General features: G+C 36.2%; 1 protein-coding gene and 1 non-coding gene across 4 annotated transcripts in view; one reads left to right on the top strand and one right to left on the bottom strand.

Annotated features, from left to right (window-relative positions):
* Window positions 1–27,177, bottom strand: part of LOC124433886 (F-box DNA helicase 1-like) — a 41,120-nt gene that overhangs the window by 9,254 nt on the left and 4,689 nt on the right. For all 3 annotated transcript variants that reach the window (XM_046983738.1, XM_046983736.1, XM_046983737.1), the window contains exons 3-19: window positions 25,920–26,107; window positions 25,551–25,673; window positions 21,092–21,189; window positions 20,556–20,634; window positions 19,898–19,987; window positions 16,504–16,741; window positions 15,944–16,022; window positions 14,801–14,887; window positions 13,770–13,906; window positions 12,812–12,911; window positions 10,825–10,946; window positions 6,254–6,320; window positions 5,944–6,044; window positions 5,428–5,509; window positions 5,217–5,318; window positions 3,105–3,211; window positions 2,673–2,711 (exon numbers count right to left, since the gene is read on the bottom strand). In XM_046983738.1, the coding sequence (XP_046839694.1) occupies window positions 2,673–2,711; window positions 3,105–3,211; window positions 5,217–5,318; window positions 5,428–5,509; window positions 5,944–6,044; window positions 6,254–6,320; window positions 10,825–10,946; window positions 12,812–12,911; window positions 13,770–13,906; window positions 14,801–14,887; window positions 15,944–16,022; window positions 16,504–16,741; window positions 19,898–19,987; window positions 20,556–20,634; window positions 21,092–21,189; window positions 25,551–25,673; window positions 25,920–26,107 (1,839 nt within the window). The remainder of the gene's footprint in view (window positions 1–2,672; window positions 2,712–3,104; window positions 3,212–5,216; window positions 5,319–5,427; window positions 5,510–5,943; window positions 6,045–6,253; window positions 6,321–10,824; window positions 10,947–12,811; window positions 12,912–13,769; window positions 13,907–14,800; window positions 14,888–15,943; window positions 16,023–16,503; window positions 16,742–19,897; window positions 19,988–20,555; window positions 20,635–21,091; window positions 21,190–25,550; window positions 25,674–25,919; window positions 26,108–27,177) is intronic.
* On the top strand, window positions 17,566–17,640 carry Trnaa-ggc. Its single transcript has one exon. It is a non-coding gene; the product is annotated as a tRNA-Ala (tRNA).

Genomic DNA, 27,177 nt, shown 5'->3' with positions numbered 1-27,177 from the left:
TAGGAGTAAACGTCAGGTTAGCCGTATTTGTTATCTGGTATTGTCATTGTGAGTTATTGTGAAGTATTGTCTGGTAATGTGTATTGTCATTGTGAGTTAGTGTGAAGTGAAATATTTTATTTTTAGTGGTGATGTGTGATTTAGGTGTGATGTTTTTAGTTGTAATGTGTGGGTGTCAATTGTGTATTGTCATTGTGAATTAGTGTGAAGTGTAATGTTTTTAGTTGATCGTTTGTTTGTATTGTGAATAAGTCGTTTGTAAGGTGCCGGTAATTGCTGATCTGTTCAGGGGGGTTTGTTCCAAGTTGGTATACCAACTGTCTAATGTAAGCCGTTGTCTATAGTCAGCACTGTAAGTAATGCATTTTGCCGAGTCCCAGTCAATGTTGTGCTTTGTGATTCGGTGATGTTCGGCAATGTGATTAGTTTTGTCTTGTTTCTTAGTAGCTCGTTTGCGTTCAATTGTATCATTCTGTTGTTCGCCTACTTACGAACTTTCAAAGTACTTGACTGACACACTGCAACCACTTACAAACAAATCAAAACACAAGTTACAATCCACTGAAACTTTCATTAAAAAACTGTGCACTATACAAATACCGCACAACTATATACTAGTGTCTTTTGATGTGAAATCACTGTTCACCAGTATTCCACTTAATCTGGCACTTACTTGTACAAAAACCCTCATTACAAACACCACGGACGTACTGGCATTACCGACAGAAGACATTATGGAGCTACTGGAGCTCTGTCTCACCTCGACTTACTTCCAATACAAAGGAACACACTACAAACAATTACATGGGACAGCAATGGGCTCGCCCGTTTCTGTTGTAGTTGCTGAAATTGTAATGTAATCTATAGAGGAACGGGCGCTCACGACTTACAAACATGCATTACCTTTTTGGTTTCGCTACGTAGATGACACAATCACAGCACTAGATGCAGACGAGATTGATGACTTCCATACTCACATCAACAAACAGAACAGCCACATACAATTTACCAAAGATGTCGAAGAAAACAGAACTCTTCCTTTTCTCGACTGTTTGGCAAAACATGACAATCAAAAACTACGAACAACAGTTTATCGCAAGCCAACACATACTGACCGACTACTAGACCAATCATCTTACAACCCTACATCACACAAAGCCACCACAATCAGAACATTAACAAGACGTGCATAAATCATATGTGATTCACCGGACGCTCTACAAAACGAAAACAACTATCTCAAACGTGTTTTTGACAAAAACAACTAAAACTCTGACTTTATCAAACGCAACACTTACAAACCCAACGAAACCAACGAAACGAACAACTCAGTGACAACAGCAAAGATACCTTACATCAAAGGTACGTCTGAGACTATCTCGCGTATCTTACGACCATACAACATACGTGTCGCACATAAACCAATCACAACGTTAGGACAAGTACTAACGAACATAAAGGACAAAGAACAACCAACTAACGACAAGGTGCAATTTACAAAATAAACTGCTCCGACTGCCACGCCTCCTATATCGGGGAAACTGGCAGCAACTTAAACATAAGACTTACTGAACACAAACGAGCTACTAAGAAACAAGACAAAACTAATCACATTGCCGAACATCACCGAATCACAAAGCACAACATTGACTGGGACTCGGCAAAATGCATTACTTACAGTACTGACTATAGACAACGGCTTACATTAGAAAGTTGGTATACCAACTTGGAACAAACCCCCCTGAACAGATCACAGTAATTACCGGCACCTTACAAACGACTTATTCACATTACAAACAAACGATCAACTAAAAACATTACACTTCACACTAATTCACAATGACAATACACAATTGACACCCACACATTACAACTAAAAACATCACACCTAAATCACACATCACAACTAAAAATAAAATATTTCACTTCACACTAATTCACAATGACAATACACATTTCCTGTACACAGAATACAATGACGTAAGAACCAGATAACAAATACGGCTAACTTGACGTTTACTCCTCATTTGACTCTGAAGATGACTACCGCTAAGGTTGTCGAAACGTCAGTCGACAACAACAAAAACAGTCCTTCTCAGGACTTTATTAACCTGGACGATCATCATTTACAAACATATAAGCAACACTTAGTATATGTCGTAAATATTCAAGCGCTTCACTATGTGTGTTGATCATTTCTAAAAAATTCGAAGTACATAAATAGAAGAGACAGACAGTGCGCACTGGCACATGTCTGAGAGGTTGACTAAACATAAATAACCTCATTTTTCTCTTAAGAATTTTTTTATTCGAGCAACACGAAAGACACATATCGCATATGCCTCTTCAACCGCACAAACTACAAATAACAAAAAAACCTTTTTACATAAAAGCAAATTTAGCATGATTTTTCTATAAATATGAGCTTATCGACTCGATTTTGAACACAAGCCTTGTATTTTTATGTATGATTTCTGATATGTATAAAGAATGAACGAGCTTGCCCAAAATAAATCTCACTATCTTGAGAAAAATCCAAAATAAAATAGTTTGTCCCATTCAATGTTCATTTATTTAGTTGTGCAGAGAACAATCGTTGTAAACAGAATATAAGGTTGAAAACTGCAAGACCATTTTACTTTCCGAGGAAAATAATTTACGCTCGTGCTTACCGTGACGTAATCCACACTTTCACACGTGACCAGTAAATCCTAAATAGATGAACAATGAAAACATTTGCTAAGAACATCACAAATTGTACTCATCGGTTGGGATTACTTATTACATACGAATAAAAAAGATAATTTGTCTGGACGACCCTCCACTAATATAAAGTTTTAAGACCCAAATGGGGTTCACTTTATAAAAAAAGTTCGTCAACTTCTTCCCACTAGGAGATATACGGGGGGGGGGTTCGAATATCATAGCGTTGGGTAAGGATGTATGTTCAAACAAATTATCCAATATTTTTCACTATCTAGCCATCGGTTGTTACCAAGGGGCACGATGTGTTTCGTGAATAACAAAATCACGTTTTAGCTATAGTTCAGCTCATTCAAATCTGTATTTTGCTACAAGCCTGTTAACTGAAAAATGAGACGTACCGTTTTTTCCTTTAGAAATAGATAGAGGGTAGAGGAGCACTGCAAGCGATGTTTCGCTCGAGTTATAGCCACGTAAAGAAGATTCTTCTCATCCGTTGGAGCATCGCCTAAAAACAAGGGGAAAATGCGTTCTAGTAATATGCACGAGTTCAATTTTCGTAGAATTACAAAAGGATTTCAAAGCATCACACAAGGATTTTATGGCATCAAACATGGATTTCGAAACATCTTGCAATAATTTGTAGCATCATACAAAGATTTTGAGGTACCATAGAAGGTAATCGAAGCATCATACAAGGATTTTGTGGCACGAAACATGGTTTTTGAAGTATCATACGAGGATTTTACAACTTCATAAAAGGATTTCGAAGCATCATACAAGAATTTTGTATCATTATACATAAATTTCGAAGCATCATACTAGGACTTCGTAAAATTATACAGGGATTTCAAAGCATCATCATACAAGGATTTTGTCGCTTCAAACATGATTGTAAAGTATCAGACAAGGATTTCGAAGCATCATTCAAGGATTAATTAGCATTATACGGTTATACATATATAAGGTTTTTGTAGCATCATAAAAGGATTTTGAAGCATTATACAAGGATTTGGTAACATCATACAAAGAATTTGTAACATCATACATGAATTTGTAACATCATACAAAGAATTTGTAACATCATACATGAATTTGTAACATCATACATGAATTTGTAACATTATACATGAATTTGTAACATCATACATGAATTTGTAACATCACAAAAGAAATTTGTAACATCGCACAAATAAAGTAAATGGTTTGAACCCGGGAGTATCGTTATATGTTTGTAAATGATGATCGTCCAGGTTAATAAAGTCCTGAGAAGGACTGTTTTTGTTGTTTTTTGAGTACTGTTTCAGTACTGTAAGTGATGCATTTTGCCGAGTCCCAGTCAATGTTGTGCTTTGTGATTCGGTGATGTTCGGCAATGTGATTAGTTTGCTGACTATAGACAACGGCTTACATTAGACAGTTGGTATACCAATTTGGAACAAACCCCACTGAACAGATCACAGCAATTACCGGCACCTTACAAACGACTTATTCACAATACAAACAAACGATCAACTAAAAACATTACACTTCAAACTAATTCACAATGACAATACACAATTGACACCCACACACTACAACTAAAAACGTCACACCTAAATCACACATCACAACTAAAAATAAAATTTTTCAGTTCACACTAATCCACAATGACAATACACCTTTCCTGTACACACAATACAATGACGTAAGAACCAGACAACAAATACGGCTAACCTGACGTTTACTCCTCATTTGACTCTGAAGATGACTACCGCTGAGGTTGTCGAAACGTCAGTCAACAACAACAAAAACAGTCCTTCTCAGGACTTTATTAACCTGGACGATCATCATTTACAAACATATAATCACACAAATAATTTGTAACATCATACATGAATTTCGAAGCATCATACAAACGCTGATGATCAGACGAAAGACGAAAAATATTGCAATATACCATCCAATTGCGCAATAGAAAGAACTTTTTTAGACGACAAACCTAGACGAGCCTAGACAAACCTAGACGAACCAAGCCTGTGCCTATAATTCTATCGATAAAACGTTTTCTATTGTCCTGACTACAATGTCTTATTTTTAGGGGGATAAAGTAACCCCAAAAGTGGAGCTCAAATAAAGGCAAGGGAAAATCTGTTGCATTTTTTGGCGGTGGGGGTGATCATTCATTTAACTCTATTGATTTTAACTCCTAGAGTTTAATTAACTCCTCGAAAGAGCACGTGTTCTCTTTGTAAGTCATTTCCGGCGTTAGTTCATCTTCTTCTAGGCCCAAAAAGCCGACAAGATAGAATTTTCGACGTATCAAATTTATTGCAAATGTTCTTAAAATCGATTTGACAATTTAAAGAAGTTATTTCCCATATCCTAATACAGGCACTTAGGTACAGACAATATAGTGTAAGAAATTTGGAGTAAGGCACACAGCTTTGAAACTTGACAGTGATTTCGATGCGACGAGTCGTGAAAGTCAATGTAAATATTGAAAAGCAGTATTCAAATTCATCACAACTTACGTAGATCGTTAAAAAGTTCAAGCTGTTGCATAAAGTCCTCTCCCAGCCTAACCGTGTCAAATTCCAAGCCTTTCGATTTATGAGCAGTACTAAACACGATTTCTAAAACGATGAAAACAACTATTAATAGCAAAAAGTTTTTCAAAAAGTCTTTATAAAAGCTATATACAAATATAAGATGTTGAACGGTTTTTCCCTCTAAAACAAATACCTGCTTGATCGAGATCACTGCAATGCTGTTGTCGAAGTCTGGCCACATAATCAGGTATTTTGTACGTGTGAGTTTCCACAATCTGAGAAAAATACTCATAAAAGCCATGAAACCAAATTGTCCACACATAAATGGACTAAATTCAATCAGACAGTAGACAAGACCCCCAAAAAGATGATACTTTTCTCTAAAGCCTTGCTCAAACAAAGCTTTCAGTTTTCTTTTAATTTTGCTTTAACTACGACGGAGGGAAATCGTGCAACTGCAAAACTATTCTTAAAAAGTAACAATCAAGTGGCACAGATGTCAAAATTTGTTGCGCCATTGAAAAAAAACACAGTCCATTGTGTACGAGACACCAAATTTGCTTTAATAAGTACTGTATAAATTCACTCACATCAGGAAAATGAGAATATTTGTTTAGGAAACAGGTGATCTTAATCAACCAATTAAATGATTGTAATTTACAAAATCTTAACTACTGGTACCTAAAAGGACGAGTTTCAGTTCACCCACCTTTACTTTCCCACATAATTCAACATCAGGCGCTTTCTGTGCATACTTCTTCAGTTCATCAAGAGAACGAAATCGTTTGATAAACTTATCTTTGATTTCATCTGTTCATAGAGGAAAACAAAGTTGACGTACTTAAAAACACACAGATGTTTGCCTTCTGTTACGTTGTTCAAATATTTAGAAGAGTTGTTCATTTCAATTCTGTTCTGTCATGCATGGTATCTATGATCAGTTCAAAACTTGAAGAACAATAAATTCAACAAATCAGAGTAAATATACAGGAATATTTAATGTCACACAAACAACTTACTACTGGCGCCTCCAGTATAAAGCTTATAAATATCCAAAATACGATCCAATCTGTAGCTTTCAATCCCCTAGAGTGTCGAAGAGCAAAAAATGTTTTAGTATTTTTAAATCTTCACTTTTTCCGAGTTGTTTTATAATTTACACTCAGCTATAAATTTGCGCAATGTTCATACGAGAAACACTTCAAAGGTTATTTATCGCTTCCGCTTAATAATGGCAAAATCAAGGTCTAAAGGAGGTTCTGAGGCTGATGAGATCTTTTTCTTTGCGCATGACATTAAAGAATTTGAATAAGTACTATCTTTTGGATAAAATTGGCATTGTATCAAAGCACATGCCGTTTTAATAAAATAGAAATAAAAAATTACAAAATGATTTAAAGTAATTATTTTACACAATGTAACCAAATGAAGTTTTTCTGTATAGCACAGAAAAGGTGGGGTGATAAAAACGCCACTACGGAAACAAGCCTTAAATAGTACATGCAAAATCGACAGAGAGAAAGGGAGGGGGATAGGGGGATTTTTTGTGAAACTTCCCCTGACGATGGCCACTTGCTGAATGGCATGGGATTTGTTTGTGCATTACCAATGATACTATCCCCTGTGCACGTGAATCACATTATGTGCATGTGAACAAAATACAATTAATTGTAGCAAACAGCCTGCTCGCTCTTGTAACGTCCGCAATTAACCTTGAACTTCATGACCTTAGCACGTGGACTGTTTTGAGTAAATAAACTAAATAGTAACAAACTTCTCCAGTACTTTTGTATCAGATTGTTTCCTACCCTCTCTCCGTTTCTCCCTGATTAACATATCTCCTATTTACAATTCAAACTACAAAATAACGCGCAGAAGCAATAAAATTATTATTCGCTTATGCAAATAACTCCTTTATTCGCGCACACCCATCAAATTGGCACCTTTCCCGCATTCCATCTAGCCAACGCTTAGAGGGAGCCAGTGCTGGAAAATGTCCACATGCACCGACAAAATTGCTCACAAGAAACATGTTCGATTATTGTTTTAAAAACCAGCAGCGAATGGAATTCTAGCCTTTCAAACAATTTGATTGGCTGTAGCAGCGGGCGGAATTTTTTATCTGACCGCGCAAATTTTTATATCTTGCTAAATAATTCCATTGACTATTATTATAACAAACTATTTAATTTATTTATTTTCATGCAACAAGAAAAAGTGTTATGTTAGAGAAACCAATACACTTTAAATTCAAAAGTAGTAATTTCAATAAAAAATAATGCAGTTTCCCTCAGCAGCATCTCCAGGATTGTCCAGACTAGTCGAGTTGCAGATCCGAGATCACGAAGTTCGAAATATTTTTTGTCTCAGTAGAATTGGTTGAATATTAGAATAAGACGGTATATCATTTATTTGTGATTGTTTTCACTGATTGTAATTTGTATTTAGGTAGTGGAAATCAGGAGGGAATGAATGATAAAATTAATTTTCAAAGTGGAAGATTTTCACCCAAAATTTCCTTGTGGTATCCATGTTTTTGATACCCAGTTCCAGACTCCATTTCCCCTACAGGTAATTGAATAGAACCATTGAATTATAAGTATACTGGAATGATAACTCCATTAAGAATGCCCTGTGTTTGGATGAAGCCAACATACGTCTAAAATTTGTCTAACCCCTCCACCGAAATAATGCATATTTTCATGGCGATCGATGTTTGTTTTTACTTTAGGCAATGGGAATTCCGTCAAAAATTTTTAGTTATTGTCGTATTTTCGACATTTTTCAGCATTGTAACATGTTAAGCTTATAGCTAGCGAGATATCTACGTGGAAAAACTTAATCGGCAAGAATCGAGGTTGATCCGACACACTACTACAAGACGGAAAAGGCTAAAAAATAGACAAAAACATTTTATTTGAATATTTTCAGTATTATACGCATCTTTTTTATAAATACATCTTTTACGTGAATTATTGTTGTATTTATACGTTAAAAAATGTTCATTGGGTCTTTATAACAGAAGATACATATTTCAGTTTGACAGTTTCCCAGTTTTCATTTCATTTTGGTTTTATATTAAAATGTCACGCATCAAGCTTATTCGTGATATGCAATGTGCTTATTTTCTTTTCCTTTTTATTGGTTTTTTTTTTACACACAACATACAAAAATAGGACATTGTTTACATGAAATATGTTATTTGCATTAATACATGACATGAAAAAAGCTTTTTAGCTAAAGGAGTTATTTGCCAAGCGAATAATAGTTTTATTGCTTACGGGGGCAAGTTTGTTATTCGTATCATGCCTTAGGTGGTTTTAGCAGTACTTCGTGTGATTCTAATAGGTTTGTCCAGGAAAAGTTGATACACTTTGTATAACTCCAATCATGTGTACATGCATGTGGCATCAGTAGCGTAGCTAGAAAAAAACAACTAAACGTGCTATAGCGAGAACAAACATGAAGTTACAGTACCGTTGGTGACATTATGCATGTTTACATAATCAGTTTGAGTCAATGAAGTGGACTTTGAACGAAACAGTAAATAAAGGCAACAAAATAACCGCTGTTTCTCCACAATAGCGCACAAAAAATCATTCCTTTCGCACCAAGATTCTCGGAACCCCCTAACTCTCGTTTTCAGTGTGAGCGTAGGGGTTGGTCGTGGCATACAAACAAAATATTTCTACTCTATAGCGTTGCGTGAACTGACAATCCTTCGTAAAAGCTGAGAAACGATATCTCTGACTCTTTGATCTTAAGACGCAACGTTTGACTTTTCTTGATTGATTTCCATGTTCACACACAAAAATAAATGCACAGTAAAACGATGAATAATTTGACATTATTTGAAGTACTCGTGCGAATAAACTTTAGCACGACGAAAGGAAAATATTCGGCGAATGAGCATGCGTACGACGCAATGCAGCCTCACATATTATTAGTAATTTATGTTTTGGTCGTTCTCGCCTGATCAGAGCACGACCAAACTAAGGCTGACTATACCCATTTTAACAGGCCATGAGGTTTTCTAGCCAATCAGCACTTAGGAATATATAATTTGGTCGTGCCGACCTGAGTAGAGCACGACCAAAAACGGGCGAACGCCGGGCCATATGCTTTTAGGCAATGATTAGGACAAATGTCGGGCAGTAACGTAATATAGTGTAAGTAATACGAAGTACATAATTCAAAATGCAAATGAAGCATTAAATATAGATTTTGTTTTCGCTAATATCTGTCAACATTATAAACAAACATTGAAATTTTAGTGGGTTAAAGAAACCTTAGTTTGAAAAATGTTTGGCTGTGCTCAGCACGACCAGCACGACCTCTAGCTACTCCACTGTGTGGCATGTCGTAGTTATATACAGAAATGAATAAGTTACACCAAGAAACAAAGTCATTGTCGTCAAACTAGCCGAAGGGCAGACGTCTCTCAAAGTTAGATATAAAGGATCACCCACCCCCTCCACCCTTCATCACATCATGGAACATTGAAATTTTCTTATGAACAGTTGCAGGACTTATCAGTTATATGCAATTGGAGAGGGCGTTTTACCCCCCAACCTATTCAATAATTATGAAAGCATTCTTACGTTAAATTCCACTCCTTAAATTTGTAAAAATTTAATACATTATAATTCGGCATGCGCTCTGCGCTCACGGCTATTTATTTCCCAAACTGTGAGTGGTTTGTTCACAGAAAACAGAACTCAGCATGATTTGTGGATCGACGGAGTAATGAGTTGTTTTTAATTTGTTGTTAATGGCGAAGGAAGCGATAAATAGTTTTTTTTTTGCGAGAATCTTTACTTTTCATTATGATACACTGAGCTATATATGTACTTGCAATGTTTGTGTTTTCGTGACATAAAAAGCTTCTTAAAAAACAAATTTTTCTCTTTATTCGATGACTCAAATTTTTGAAAACTTAAATAGTTTGTGTAGTTAACCGGGAACTACAATATTTTGGCAGTAGAAACAGGTAGGCATATCTAGAACTTCTTATAACTCAGAAAAAGCGAGTATTTTTGCACGGTTTTTTGCCAATTTTTGTTCTTGTCAGATAATATTTCAGAACTAAACGACCTTTTGTTCAATGTAGTTACTTGAGTGAAAAATTTAATTTCTATACTACAGTCAACGCTAAATATCGAAAGTATTAAACTAACAGAAAAGGGTGAGATTTAGCGATAAAAAGAATATATTTTTTGAAAAACTAAGTTTACAAAGGACTGGCACTACCTAAAAAACACGGCTTCAATTCCCCCCTTGAGTTATCATTCCAGTATGCTTATAGTTCAATGAATAGAACTCAATGATTTTACCTAATGATTTTATCCGAGATACGCGTGTGGAGTCAATCAATTTTCACTCCGCGAGAATCTCGAAACACCACAGGCACGTGTCTGGAGTAAAATCCCGCGTGTCTGGTGAATTCGGCTTCAATTATTTGCTTCAGGCAGCGTTCCATGTATTTTACTTCAATGGCTACAACTAATTTTCAGTTGACACAAGTGTGCAGGCTCATCACATCATAATTGCGTGATTAGTGACTATGTAAATAAAATAGTTATCTTCTCACCCCAGCAAAGCCAATCCTCGTTTTACTGTTCTGCATACACTCTCTTACAGCGTTATTAAATAAATGGAAGTTGGTTCTACAAATCACAGCAATTTGTCCAACATGATCACCACCAAATCCTCCTGAATGAAACACAGAGGAATACGTAAAATTAGATACAGATTGGAATGCAGAAATATAAAATAAAAACACTAAAGCACGCGCGCTGATTGGTCTATAGCTGTGTTTGCATTAGCCTGAGCAAACCAATCTGCGCTCAACAAATTAAATCAATCCACATTAAATAAAAGATGTTTACTGTGTTTGCATAAGCTTTTGCCAAAACGAAAAATCATATTTCTTTTATAAAATAACAATAATGCGGAACAGATATATTTTAAAAAAATTTTTGAAGTTTTTCTCAAACATGTATTTGATGATTGAGGGCCCATTCACACTTAATTCGTTTGTTAATCGAATTAGTTGATTCGAATTCGATTCGTTTTAAAATGAAAAAAAAAACACGAGTGTTCCGCTTGATAACATAGTGTCATAAGAAACCCAAAAGAATAGATATGGAGTAGCAGGTATTTTAGTCTACTTCTAGTGTATTGTGGGTACATATTTTAGAGTCTATACTTTATGTATATTTATAAAATAAAACAATGAAACGCGTGCGCTGATTGGTCTTGAGCTGTGTTTGCATAAGCCTGTGCAAAGCACATCTTAGCTAAACCAATCAGTCAAAGAGAATTTGCAAACCGATCATGAATACATTTTTGGAGGAAAAATTAAAATATTTGTCTTTTTCGCATTATCTTTTTTATTAAAGAAATAAAAGATGTTTTTCATGTTTGCACTGGCTTATGCAAACCTCGGAGACGTTTGTGAGAACTCTCGAGCAGGTGCAACCCTCGATCTTCGGTCTCGGGATTGCATTGATCTGCTCTCGAGTTCTCCCAAAGGTCTCCTCGGTTTGCATAATCCCGTGCAAACACAGTAAACATCTTTTATTTCTTAAATGAAATTTATGTTTACATTTACTTCACATGATTGACATTAAATTTTGGCGCTTTTCTAAAACATCTTTGAATCTTTGATAATAACAATATTTAACAAAAACAAATGGGGGAGATTACTATAATGGGCATACTTTTACAGGATTACCAAAAGAACGAAAAAAACAGCCAAAAGACAGAGAGTAATGCAAAAAAAAAATGCTGCAACACTTTCATAAGAATGCAAGGCGTAGCATCAGGCTTGTCATTAAGGAGTACATCAAGCTGATCATAAAACTTAGGTGGCTTTAACTTAGGCTTTCGACCAGCACCAGAAGTCGCCATAGCATCCTTGTACTTCTTATAAAGACCTTTCAAATGTTTTATTTTCGTGCGACATTGAATGAAGTCTCTGTCGATATTTCTCGCCCTATTTTTTGTAAATATCTGCGTTTTTGTGAGCAGTACTTAGTTTCCTTTGTATTTCTTTTGTAAATACAAATCAGTGCCATTACTTCTTCTTCAGAGCAGGTTTCTCCACGATTCGACATTTTGCTTATAAGTAAAACTGTAAAATATTGCAGCAAGCAAACAAAGCTAAAAGAAATGCGTGACATGTGTGACCGCACGAAAAGCCTGGTTACTAAGCTAAAGACATGTGATTGATCAGGATTGATCCGATTCTATTCGTGTTGCATGTTCACACTATCATGCAGACTAAACAAATCCGATTCGAGACCACCTTTAGAACTGACCCAAATTAGCTCGCATTGAATTGGTTCTCGCATCACTTGCAAGGGTTCACATTAGCCCTCATATGGACTCGAATCGATTTAAAGCGTTTGAATGGCCCTGACTTTCAAATTCTTTTTAAGTGATTTCAGATCGGTTTACTCAGGCTATTGCAAACTCAGCTACAGTCCAATCAGCGAACGCGTTGTGTTGTTGTTATTTTTTGCTTTCTTTAGTGAGCACATTTGTTGATGCACATATAAATAGGGGCGACTAACCCTGCCTCGCAATACCGACAATATTCTTGCTGCGAACACCTTTAAGAATGTCCAAAACAGACGACGCAACAGATGCTATCTCGGCCCCAAATCTAAAAGACTAGAGAAATTTCTAAATGAAGTGGAAGTCTTCACTACTTTCGATAGAACTTGCACGTAATCAATTATGTTTTGTCATTTATTTCCAATATAAAGAAACACCTTCGAAAACGTCGAAAAATGGCTTGTTGCATAGTTAAATTTCTTAAAAAAATTTGATTCGTACCAAAAAAGCACATATGTACTGGGTGTCCCTCACCCCAAAAAAACGGTTCCCACATAAATCAAATAATTGTATTTGCTGAAATTATTATGCGCAAAAATGTAATCAGCATTCCCAACAGTTTAATAACTTAACACTTCTGCGCCGCTAGGATCTCATTTGGTTTGTAGAGTATTAGTTAAAGCGAAACAAGTTAAAAGTCATGTTATATACTGATTTTTATCTCAAAATTATCACGCAAACGTTTTCTAAAATCAAAGCAACATTAACCAAGTAACACTAACTACAATAACGTAGTCATGTTATTGTAGTTAGTGTTACTTGGTTAATATAAAAATGGCGGAAGAAATAGCTAATATTTATGCCCTTTGTCCTTCCACATGTGACATCTCCATTCAGCTTAGGGACTTCTTATTAGAAGACAAAAGATCGTCATTTCATGCGTTTTTTATCGTTCCTCTTCATGCAGGGCCTGCCATGATTTCATCACCTTCGTCCAACGCAATCTTGAATTCATATTTCAGACCACAAATTATTTATGCAGATTCATTTTAATGCATATATAATTGCTTGCGTCGGTTCCGTTTTTTTAGGACACCCGGTATTTAGGTAGAGGATAAGTAACAATAAATGGGACGAGGTAAAACGATATGGATAATTGCTGTGTGAGCACTTATTTTGCACATAAATAGATACCTGCGTGAGATAATAGACTTGAGTTGCTTCAACTTGAGCCATCACGTTAGTAGCTCCACGAAATCCGTAAATCTGTTGATGAGGATCGCCGACTAAGATCTTAGCCAACCTTTGACTCAACAGGATATCGGAAACCGCTAGAAAGATTGCATGATGTACGCTATCAGGAAGAGTCGTAATGCAGTCTCTGGTGTATTGTGGGAAAAACAAACATGCAAATCTATTAAATTTGTACGACTCTAGATTTCAACAATAAATGTAATTTGAGATTTTCCTATTTCTCATGTTTGATCCAGATTAGTTCCTATTCTTTTATAAAATCTCAAGTCATGAAAACTGTCTGACTGATTTACGATTCGCTAAAGCGAAAATACTGGTTTGATGTGTCCTTTCTAGAAATCAACCAATCAAACTTAACGAATTTCAAAAGAATTGATGAAAAATCAAATGTTCGTTGTAAAATTTCAGGGGGAGGGGGTGGTACGCCTCCCAAGTAAAAATTCTGAAAAGGTATTACGTACTGGAGACGATTAATACAACAGAATTAGAGGCTATAAAATTGTTCAGAAAGACTAAGTAAAAGTAGAACTTCTCATTTCAAGGCGATTAAAATGTTTATACTACAACTATTGGCAATGGAGTATACCATGCGCTCCTGTCATAAATAATCCAATCATAATGCAAAGTGAAGATCATTGTGACAATGTGTAAGCATGAGAAGAAACATTTCAACTTTCCAACATTGGAAAGCAGGAAGTTAATTTGAGAGAATGTAAATTGCTTCCTTGTTCGAAGACATCTAGACGTAAGAAAGCCTGTGTATGAGGTTGGCAGAAAGGAGAATGTTTAATCAAAAATTAAGTTCACGGATGAGTCATGATTGCAATTATACATATAATCAAAACGCTACGTTGCATACGTTGACGATCTATCTCACTAACTGTCATAGCTTTTTGCTCAACACTGCACAAGAACTGTACCACCTCTCGACCAATAAGAATCAAGCAATTACAATAGGCCCTAAAGTTTACCTGGCGTACAATCTTGAGCTTCGTCAACCAGAATGCAATCATAGTTTTTAATAACTGGCTTCGATAGTTGATATAATTTCAAATAACCTACAAAAAATGAATGAGAAAGAATAGAAGGATAAAAGCAGACGCGCTTGAACACCTATTGTTTATTGTTTTTTGACACGAAATATTGAACACAAAACAATATATTAGGCAAAAATTTCACGCACTTAGAAATAACGAAAGATTTACTCAACGAGACTTCTGAACGAAATCCTAATTTGGAAAATAAGTATAACACATACAAAAAATCCTGAAATTTAGCAAAGGAAAAAATATCATAAATGTACGTAATTTAAAGTGTTTTTGAAAAGAAATTTTGCTCGATTTTGAAGAAAGGCGGGTAAGGTTTGTTCATACTTCATTTAATTTCTAGGCAATCGCATTTATTGGAAACGAGATGCGGCGTCATTAGTTGTACCTGTATTGTCAGCAAAAATAAATGATAGTGCGATTTCTCAGAAGGGACTAAGCCAAACTTACCCACTATACTTAAGAAAACATTTTAGTAAGTCAACATTTGTTTCCATAACAACACACTAGTACCAAGGCTTCTCTTCTTCTTCACTCATTTTTTCTATTTTTAATACATGCCTGTTTCATTTACTAACTTGGGAGAAATCTCATTTGAAACGTGTTTCTTTCGACAAGTTAATTACGAACGTAATAAATCAACTTTTATAAATCACGATAGAAGCACAGTAATCAGTCTGTCGCTATGAAAACCATGTGAACCGACCAAAATGTCTTCTTAGGTATAGTAAATAGGTTAGTTTGTAAAGTTTCAACTCTTTTGGCCCAATTACTTTTGAGAAATCACACTTTCTTATTTTCATCATCAATCAAATAGCTATTGCTGACTAAATTATCTCATGCAATTAAGTTTCATTAAATGCATACATTATTTGAGCGGGCTCCGTTTTTTGAGGGGAGAGGGGCGGCATTCTGTATACCCACCATTCTCTATTACTTGGCCCATATTGTATAACAAAAAATAAAATGATTAGGAAAAATTTTGTTTCTCATAAACCCTTCAAGGATTAAAGATTCAAAAATTGTCCAACACAAGAAAAATAACATCTTCCATTTCGCGTCTCTTACCATCATGAGTAATTCGAACATCTTCGTTTGTCGGATCGGTCATCTTCTCCCATATATCTATCGCATCGGCCACAACTTTCTTGAAAACAGAAGGGTAAATTGAAGTCATTGGCAAAGTATTTCAGAGCAAGAACAAATAAATTCAAAGATAGTGAATGTAAACAAAGTGTCTTTACAGTGACCAAGTGTACAACGACTGCATTACTGCGAAAAGCATCCAGATTTAGTTTTCATCAAAACAAAACATGGACTTTTAAAATCATTTTTTTGGTCGGTACTGTGAAACATCACACTGTTAATTCCATATGGTCCCACTTACATCTAACTTTAACAATCTCGCTAAGTTCACGTTTAAGTTTCAGTTGATATTTTACAGTCAATTGACACGCACGGTCATTGTATGTTTATTTTGTTGTATAACTACTAGTTATTGAAGACTCAACACTGCCTGAGACGAGATGCAGTCAGAGAAAAAAAATTACAAACTTTGCAGTCAGTGGATATGAAGCCAGAAAACCGTTGATGGATTATGTCTTTTCAGAAAGCAATAAAAACCTTACCTTTTTATAGTCGTAGCTATTAAAGTACTCCAATTGCTTTCTTTCTTTTGCAGTACTTGCGGGAGTCGTGAACTGATGCCACGGAACGTGCTCGCAGCTGACAATTTCATCGCTGGAGGAAACAAAGTTCGAAACAGTATCCACAACACGTTTGGCATGGAGGTAATTCGCGTTCTCTTCACTGAGATTATTCATAACAGTATTAACGCGAATACTAGGAGCAATTTTCCGTCTGTATCTAAAGATGTTGTGTATAAACCCAACGTGAAAAAAAGGAACTTAACATTGTCAACCTACATCTCGATGACCTGAAACGAAGCTTGCTTTCTTTCTAGTCTTTGCTGACTTGTACGGGTTGCCTGTCACTTTTCTAGTTTTTGTCAGTAAAAAATAAATCGCTTTATATTGTATCGTCTGGACATTAAACTGTTTTCCAAGTGTTTTTCCTTCGACTCACGTTCACAAATGGTTTATTGTTTCGTTTTATTTTGCCGTATGCTTTACGAGGTTTGTTTACATTTGACTGTAATATCACGCGTTTTAGACCGTGGTCCAATACGGAAAATAATGGACCGGCAAAAATGTTTCTGAGCCAATCAAAGCGCGCCATTTTGCCGGAAGTTAGGCTTGCCATATAATAGTAAACCCTTAGTAACCAAGCTCAAGTTCTTTACGGAGAAATATCAGACCGAGGCTTTTTGTACAGACCAAGCCCGTATTTTTCTCAGTAAAGACCCAGAAAGCGAGGTTATTAAAAGGTTTATTATACGGCAATATTTGACCTGAAACGAAGCTTGCTTTCTTTCTCGTCTTTGCTGTTTTGTACGAGTTGACTTTCGCTTTTCTAGTTTTTGTCAATAAACTAGAAAAGAGACAATTAAATGCTTAAATGCTTAAAAGAGACAATTGCTTTCATGAGACAATTGCTTAAATTGTCCAGCAAAGTGCGAAGATCATATCTTCATTTAATTTCAAACACCGCACTGCATAAAACATTCTTCATATGACATTCCTTTCACGAGAAAACATGAGCCCAACAAAATCGACCTGCTCACCACTGTGTGACTTCATAGCTCAGTTGGTCAGAGCACTGCACCGGCACTGCAGAGGTCATGGGTTCGAATCCCGTTGAGTCACCTGAATTATTCAGGTTCATGAGACAATTGCTTAAATTGTCCAGCAAAGTGCGAAGAGCATATCTTCATTTAATTTCGAACACCGCACTGCATAAAACATTCTTCAAAAAAGAAATCGTTTCAAATTGTATCATCTGGATAGTTAAACTGTTTTCCAAGTGTGTTTCCTTCGATTCACATTCGCAAACGGTTTTTGTTTCGTTTTTTCCCGTTTTGCTATTTGCTTAACAAAGTTTGTTTACATTAGACTGTAAAATGACGCGTTTTCGACCGTGGTCTATTACGGCAAAAATGTTTCTGAGCTAGTCAAAGCGCGCCATTTTGCCGGAAGTGACGCTAGCCATATAATAATAGGCATTAATATGTTAAAGTAAATGGTTTGAACACGGGAGTATCGTTACATGTTTGTAAATGTAGATCGTCCAGGTTGGTATAGTCCTGAGAAGGACTGTTTTTGTTGTTGTTGACTGACGTTTCGAAAACCTTAGCGGTAGTCATCTTCAGAGTCAAATGAAGAGTAAAAGTCAGGTTAGCCGTATTTGTTATCTGGTTCTTACGTCATTGTATTGTGTGTACAGGAAATGTGTATTGTCATTGTGAATTAGTGTGAAGTGTAATGTTTTTAGTTGATCGTTTGTATTGTGAATAAGTCGTTTGTAAGGTGCCGGTAATTACTGTGATCTGTTCAGGGGGGTTTGTTCCAAGTTGGTATACCAACTTTCTAATGTAAGCCGTTGTCTATAGTCAGTACTGTAAGTGATGCATTTTGCCGAGTCCCAGTCAATGTTGTGCTTTGTGATTCGGTGATGTTCGGCAATGTGATTAGTTTTGTCTTGTTTCTTTGTAGCTCGTTTGTGTTCAGTAAGTCTTATGTTTAAATCCTGCCAGTTTCCCCGATATAGGAGGCGTGGCAGTCGGAGCAGTTTATTTTGTAAACTGCACCTGTCGTTCGTTGGCTTGTTCTTTATCCTTTATGTTCGTTAGTACTTGTCGTAACATTGTGATTGGTTTTTGTGCGACACGTATGTTACATGGCCGTAAGATACGCGAGATAGTCTCAGACGTACCTTTGATGTAAGGTATCGTTGCTGTTGTCACTGAGTTGTTCGTTTCGTTGAGTTAGTAAGTGTTGCGTTTGATAAAGTCAGAGTTATAGTTGTTTTTGTCAAAAACACGTTTTGAGATAGTTGTTTTCGTTGTGTAGAGCGTCCGGTGAATCACATATGATTTGTGCACATCTTGTTAATGTTCTGATTGTGGTGGCTTTGTGTGATGTAGGGTTGTAAGATGATTGGTCTAGTAGTCGGTCAGTGTGTGTTGGTTTGCGATAAACTGTTGTTCGTAGTTTTTGATTGTCATGTTTTACCAAACAGTCGAGAAAAGGAAGAGTTCCGTTTTCTTCGACATCTTTCGTAAATTGTACGTGGCTGTTCTATTTGTTGATGTGAGTGTGAAAGTCATCAATCTCGTTTGCATCTCGTCTGCATGCAGTAGATGACACAATCACAGCACTACATGCAGACGAGATTGATGACTTTCACAAACGAACTACTAAGAAACAAGACAAAACTAATCACATTGCCGAACATCACCGACTCACAAAGCACAACATTGACTGGGACTCGGCAAAATGCATTACTTACAGTACTGACTATACACAACGGCTTACATTAGAAAGTTGGTATACCAACTTGGAACAAACCCCCCTGAACAGATCACAGCAATTACCGGCACCTTACAAACGACTTATTCACAATACAAACAAACGATCAACTAAAAACATTACACATCACACTAATTCATGACAGTACACATTTCCTGTACACACAATACAATGACGCAAGAACCAGATAACAAATACGGCTAACCTGACGTTTACTCCTCATTTGACTCCGAAGATGACTATCGCTAAGGTTGTCGAAACGTCAGTCAACAACAACAAAAACAGTCCTTCTCAAGACTATACCAACCTGGACGATCTCTATTTACAAACATTAATATGTTATTGTATAGAACATGTCCGTACAAATATGTGCCCCCCCGCTAATCATCGAGTTTGCTACGCCACTTATTGACAGTGATTTCAACGTAGTTGCAAACATTCTACGAAGTTAATTAGTATAAGTAAACGCATACCAAATGTATAGTGACATTTCTCTCAAAGAACGCCTGTAAGTTCAAAGTCAACACCGAACTTTTCAATGTGTATATAAAAAACTTCTTCAGACGGTAAATGGCAATATTTACAGCAGCCTTACTTTCTTCCGAGAGCTGCAAATGCCAACGAATGTACGGTACGTGATTCCACGTTTTCCGGAAATCTTCTCAAAGCTTGTTCTTGGACAGATCTAAAAGAAAAGATTGATGAGGTCGGCTTTTGAGAGGAAAAATCATTTGATTGTGCAAAAAAAACCCGGTTAAACTGAAGTGAAGTCAGGCCTGTTTCAAACGAGCACCGCCCTCGAATGAGCGCCTCATTTAGCTAGTACTGCAATAATCAGAGGCAAGTCATGAGAGGGGAGTGGGGTGGGGAGGTTTAGTCAAGAGGCACTCACCAATCTTTGATCTCGAATAATTTCATAGCATGTTAAAGAAGTTATTGTGTTATCACAAAAAATGCACCCCTCCCTTGCTCAATTATACAAAATGTATTTCTAGGATTACGAAGAATCCAAATTAAAAATTAACGTATAAACAAACTGAATATTACGCATATCTTCATCCTATATTCTTATGAAAACAAAATGTAATTCGCGACATACGGCTACTATACGTTCGTAAAGCAACCAGGGCTGTCAAAATTTACTGTTTCTAGGAGCAAATGACAATGTTGCTAAGGTGCCGATTTAAATTGGGAATGAAAAACAAAAACGTAGCTGCTTCATTATTGAACTGTACAACTGGAAACACACGTACTTGTTGTAAGCGACATTCAAGAATTTCCAGCTTGGACGAAGTTTCGTATACTCAACAAGTGTCGTCGTTTTTCCCGAACCTAGAGTATATTTAACGAAATTAGAACAATCTAAACGCAGTTCTGTTACTCTGTAAAACCATTTCATTTCGATGGGTGTGTCTGCCTTGTATTTCAATTAAGAATGTTCCACGGGAGACAAATGCATAATTGAAATATAAATTCCATTACATATACAGTCAATAACATTTGCCTATGAAACGTTGCGATTTAAAACATTATTCTCTATTTTTTGTTCAATACTATATTCACGAGCCTGGGACGAGGGAGCAGTAGTAACAAAACGAAAGCTTAGGCTTTCTACTTAAACTGTAAAAAAGACCTACTCTAGTTAAGTATTATAGTCAACCCAATTAATTAGGAAATGTCCAAGAGGACAAAGTTTCTTAAACATCATCCTCAAAAAACAAAACTCAACTATGAAAATGAGTATGAAAAACAAAAAAAAAATAAGTAAAAAATTTAAAGTTCAATCTACCTGCAAAAGCGACAATTTTCAGAACATCTTCAGGTTTGGTGTTGTGATTCATTATTCGCACTTGCTCATGAGTCAGCCATGTTCTCCCAGTTTTCTCACTGCAACAGTAATAAACGTAAAACTAAATTTACGTAATACAGGGAGGCCTAATCCGAGGCCCCGTTTACACTGGATTGCTATCGTAGCAGATTAAATATTCTTTGTATTTAAAAGCAATGAAATTGTTTAACGTCAGAAACATAATAAAATAGACTAAATCGATCACCTTAGTAAACGCAGCCTGAGAAACCATACAGCAAGAAATTGAGAGCAGTTAATAAAGCCTGGTTCGCACGAGTAAAATAAGCACGACCGTCGAGACTTTTGTTTTTATTGCTCTAGAGGTTTATAAAGACAAAGACATTGGGATTTTGTTTATATTTTTGTTGTTCTTTTGTTCCTCCTTTAGCTTATGTGTTCAATTTTTCCTTATGCTTGCGCTTATGTTGATGCTTATGTCACATGCTTCGTTGATTGTTTGTTTTATCTTTTGTCTACGCCTGTGCTTGTCCTTATTTTATTCGTGTGAACCTGGCTTAAAGTTTCGCTGCCATTTCGAAAAGAAGAATTGAAATAGCGGGGTTTTCCTTGCTTTCCTTCATAAAGCGTGGTTCACACGACTAAAATAAGCACGAACGTCGAGACTTTTGTTTCTATTGGTCTAGAGGTTATAAAGACAAAGACATTGGGATTTTCTTTAAATCTTCTTTTTGTTCTTCTTTTGTTCTTCTCTTAGCTTATACTTGAATTTTTTGCGCTTATGTCGATGCTTATGTCACATGTTTCGTTGATTATCTTTGTTTTATCTTTTGTCTACACTTGTGCTTGTCCTAATTTCACTCGTGTGAACCATGCTTAAGCATCTTCAATAATTGTATTCAATTCTCAAATGGTGGAAAATTGAAATTTCGACAAGAAATTTTTATTCGAGGAGAACTCGATCATTTCCGATTTTTATGAAATGAAAAATATATCAATGGAAAGCTAAAGAGCCCATTCTTTTTGCTATCTAATAATACAAGCGTACAACACAACATCACACGTACTATAGCAAGCTAAACATTGATACACTTTTCGATACATTCTGTATTGCTGTATATCTACTACATTTATGCTTAGGTTGCAAAAGTGTAACGAAACCCTGCAAATCAATCGCCAACAAAAATTGAAATAAGAAAAACACGCACATTTTTAATTGATCGGCCAATATTTGCGACAAAAATACAAAAAGCATGGAAGAAATTTGGATATAACACAATTTTCTCAAGGTAGTGCAAATTTTAGGAGCATGCTATAACCGTGAAGCATGATCAATGCTAGAGATCGAATGAAGTTTGCCAGTTCGAGGGAGCCTTTTTTAGGGGAGGGGGGCGTGTGACAGACTTCCAGTGAAACCAGCTTGCACTCTGCACAAGCGATAGCACTAAAAATCTCATTGATTTCCCGATCCTTTACACTTTCCTAATTAACGATGAAAGAGATTGGGTGCTTTCGGTTATAAGGATATTGAACGTTTACGCTCCCCTCAATGTTTACTGTTATGCCATGTTTATATTTTCGTTAATGTCTAGCGTTATATTTATGTTTTCGTCTACCTTTCTTACTGCCTTAGTGTTTACCTTTTTGTCTATCTTAACGGAATTTATATAAGGTGTTCTTTTGAAAGTTCTTACCAGAACCATTAAAATTTTTTTTACCAGATTAAAAAGGTAATCAATCACCCAATTTGAGAGGTGATCGATAACCCGATTAAATGTGTCGTTGATTAGACGCTTGAATTGAAAGGAGCATGTTGAAATTTTTGAAATGTAGATATCTAACCTTTATGTCTACCTCAATGTCTACTTTTGTGTCTACCTTTTTGTCTACCTTTGTATTTATCTTCATGCCTACATTTGTGTTTATATTTGTGCCTACCTTTATTTCTACATTTAGGTCTGAAAAAATTAATCACTCAGCTCAATAATATACTAAAGCAGCGCCTTATATAACAAATGACGTCATATATAAACTTCGGAAATTTAGGAAAAACAGAATCTAAGCACATAGAAACAAACAAGTAACGTCAATTTCATTATACAACGCATTCCGCTAGCCCACCAGTCCATTGTACGAAGAAACATAGTTAAGCCATCATTGTCATTATTCCTGCAATTTTATGTATAACTTGAGAACTAAACTTGTTGGAATTATGAACAATCGACGACATAACATACATATATATTAAAGTAAATGGTTTGAACCCGGTAGTATCGTTACATTTTTGTAGATGTAGATCGTCCAGGTTGGTATAGTCCTGAGAAGGACTGTTTTTGATGTTATTGACTGACGTTTCGACAACCTTAGCGGTAGTCATCTTCGGAGTCAAATGAGGAGTAAACGTCAGGTTAGCCGTATTTGTTATCTGGTTCTTACGTCATTGTATTCTGTGTACAGGAAATGTGTATTGTCAATTGTGTATTGTCATTGTGGATTAGTGTGAAGTGTAATGTTTTTAGTTCATCGTTTGTTTGTATTGTGAATAAGTCGTTTGTAAGGTGCCGGTAATTGCTGTAATCAGTTCAGGAGGGTTTGCTCCAAGAGGTATACCAACTTTCTAACGTAAGCCGTTGTCTATAGTCAGTGCTGTAAGTAATGCATTTTGCCGAGTCCCAGTCAATGTTGTGCTTTGTGATTCGGTGATGTTCGGCAATGTGATTAGTTTTGTCGTGTTTCTTTGTAGTTCGTTTGCGTGCAGTAAGTCTTATGTTTAAGTTCCTGCCAGTTTCCCCGATATAGGAGGCGTGGCAGTCGGAGAAGTTTATTTTGTAACTGCTCCTAGTCGTTCGTTGGGTTGTTCTTTGTCCTTTATGTTGGTTAGTACTTGTCGTAACGTTGTGATTGGTTTATGTGCGACACGTATGTTGTATGGTCGTAAGATACGCGAGATAGTCTCAGACGTACCTTTGATGTAAGGTATCGTTGCTGTTGTCACTGAGTTGTTCGTTTCGTTTAGTTTGTAAGTGTTGCGTTAGATGAAGTCAGAGTTATAGTTGTTTTTGTCAAAAACACGTTTGAGATAGTTGTTTTCGTTGTGTAGAGCGTCCGGTGAATCACATATGATTTGTGCACGTCTTGTTAATGTTCTGATTGTGGTGGCTTTGTGTGATGTAGGGTTGTAAGATGATTGGTCTAGTAGTCGGTCAGTGTGTGTTGGCTTGCGATTAACTGTTTGTAGTTTTTGATTGTCCTGTTTTGCCAAACAGTCGAGAAAAAGAGTTCCGTTTTCTTTGACATCTTTGGAAAATTGTATGTGGCTGTTCTGTTTGTTGATGTGAGTGTGAAAGTCATCAATCTCATCTGCATGTAGTGTAGTCATTGTGTCACCTACTTAGCGGAACCAAAAAGGTAGTGCATGTTTGTAAGTCGTGAGCGCCCGTTCCTCTATAGATTACATTACAATTTCAGCAACTACAACAGAAACGGGTGAGCCCATTGCTGTTCCATGTAATTGTTTGTAGTGTGTACCTTTGTACTGGGAGTAAGTCGAGGTGAGGCAGAGCTCCAGTAGCTCTATAATGTCTTCTGTCGGTAATGACAGTACGTCCGTGGTGTTTGTAATGAGGTTTTTGTACAAGTAAGTGCCAGATTAAGTGGAATACTGGTGAACAGTGATTTCACATCAAAAGACACTAGTATATAGTTTCTGGTATTTGTATAGTGCTCAGTTTTTTAATAAAAGTTTCAGTGAATTGTAGCTTGTGTTTTGATTTGCTTGTAAGCGGTTGCAGGCCACGCCTCCTATATCGGGGAAACTGGCAGGAACTTAAACATAAGACTTACTGAATACAAACGAGCTACAAAGAAACAAGACAAAACTAATCACATTGCCGAACATCACCGAATCACAAAGCACAACATTGACTGGGACTCGGCAAAATGCATTACATACAGCACTGACTATAGACAACGGCTTACATTAGAAAGTTGGTATACAAGTTGGAACAAACCCCCCTGAACAGAACACATCAATTACCGGCACCTTACAAACGACTTATTCACAATACAAACAAACGATCAACTAAAAACATTACACTTCACACTAATCCACAATGACAATACACAATTGACACCCACACATATCCTGTACACACACTACAATGGCGTAAGAACCAGATAACAAATACGGCTAACCTGACGTTTACTCCTCATTTGACTCTGAAGATGACTACCGCTAAGGTTGTCGAAACGTCAGTCAACAACAACAAAAACAGTCCTTCTCAGGACTATACAAACCTGGACGATCTACATCTACAAACATGTAACGATACTCCCGGGTTCAAACCATTTACATTAAATACATACATGTTGTAATTGATTTGGACGAGAGTTTCTCTTCAGAGGAGCTAAAAATAGAAATTACGTAAAAATATAACAGTACCTGTATTTGAGAATACTTTGTTGTCCGGTTTTGTTGGCTTCCAAGGCAGATGCGAGAGAAGACTGGGTACAATAAGATGAGTTTTCCAGAAGATATAAAGCATAGTAGAGTCGATAATGACGGCTGAAAGTGACATAATTACAGGGATGGTATTAGTGGAGGGGTGAGTAAACCTCTAAGCAACAGGCAGTAATTTATTGATCTCATTAAGTAACCGTGTTTTTTTAACAGACGAGCCACTTATTTGTCCACTCTTTGTTTATAAAAAAGGGCTCAGCTTCGCAACCACCACCCTCACCAAAGAACATTCCCAATACAATCATATGCTTAAACCAACATAGTAATTGCAAAATATGGAGCACTGCATACCTGGAAAAAAAGTCTTGTCGATTCTCTGACAAAACAAAAAAGATCAAAGCGACGCAATGAAGGCATTCCAGAATATCATTGATAAAGCAAGAGGACGACTTCAACAGACGAAATATGATCTCTTGAATATCGTAGATGGTGTTTGATACTAGCGAGAGCAATCCTACCACAGACCAACAGCTGAAAGCCTGCATAAAACAAGAGATCTTAATATATCTGCTGGAAAATATACGAGGGCAATAACTCAAAAAAAAATTACATCTACGAAAAATATAACCATAACAAAAACTACAATTTAAAGTGTTTCAGTATAATACGAAATTTTACCATAAATTTTTGATCCTATTGTAAAGAACGTTTAAAAGGACTATGTGCCTCTTCATTACAATCGAACTTATTGTACTTTTTTCTGGAGATATTTGACTTTTTTCTTTATGCAAATGACATCGTTATGACATCACTTAGCATAATGACATTTTAAAGATCATCAATTTCCCACATCGTTAGAGCGTTTTAAAAATAAAGACAACAGTTTAATGAATACATGTTTACATAAATATCTGTATAATTCCAAAATTAGATATTCTAATTTTAAGTTTTGACATAAACTAGTTTTTTCTAAAACTAATTACGCAATGTGATGCATAACAATGCATTTGCATATTGAAAGTTACATATCTCAAGAAAGAAAAAAAATTACAAAATCCTATTAAAGAAGTTATCAAGCCATTTTAAATTTCCTTTGCAATGCAATCGAAAAATACAGGTGGTAAAATTTGATGTTATAAACACTTTAACAATAATCTTGTATACACCTGTACGTATGGTCGACGAGCCCGGGTGGCTAAACACGCAGACAGGCACTGGTGTATAACTGTGCATGTACGTCATATATCAGCACACAGCTAGGTAGCCACCGGAGTCGTAGTTAACCGAAGGGTTAGGTTGTGCTAAGTAAATTTTTATGCCTTCATCATTCAATGCAAGAATAATAAATTTATAAAGAAACAGATAATGCTAATATTCTGAAACTTAGATAGCAAAGCCAAATTTTCGATCTACTACTTAATGAACTGCCATTTTTCAGGAGAAAATTGAGCCGTTTTTTTTGGAGGGGGAGGATCCGAATGTATTTTGCACTAAACCCGAAAATATTTTGTACTGCATGCTTCTAGTCTGCACATACTTAGGTATGATTACCCCTCTACCAGATGCTTTGCAGACGTATAATTTAACCGAAACCGTCTTCCCCGACTCC

The sequence above is a fragment of the Xenia sp. Carnegie-2017 genome, unplaced genomic scaffold (assembly GCF_021976095.1).
Source record: "Xenia sp. Carnegie-2017 unplaced genomic scaffold, XeniaSp_v1 HiC_scaffold_14, whole genome shotgun sequence".
NCBI lineage: Eukaryota > Metazoa > Cnidaria > Anthozoa > Malacalcyonacea > Xeniidae > Xenia > Xenia sp. Carnegie-2017.
Note: the sequence above shows the minus strand (reverse complement) of the source record. Positions and strands in the feature narration are given on the sequence as shown.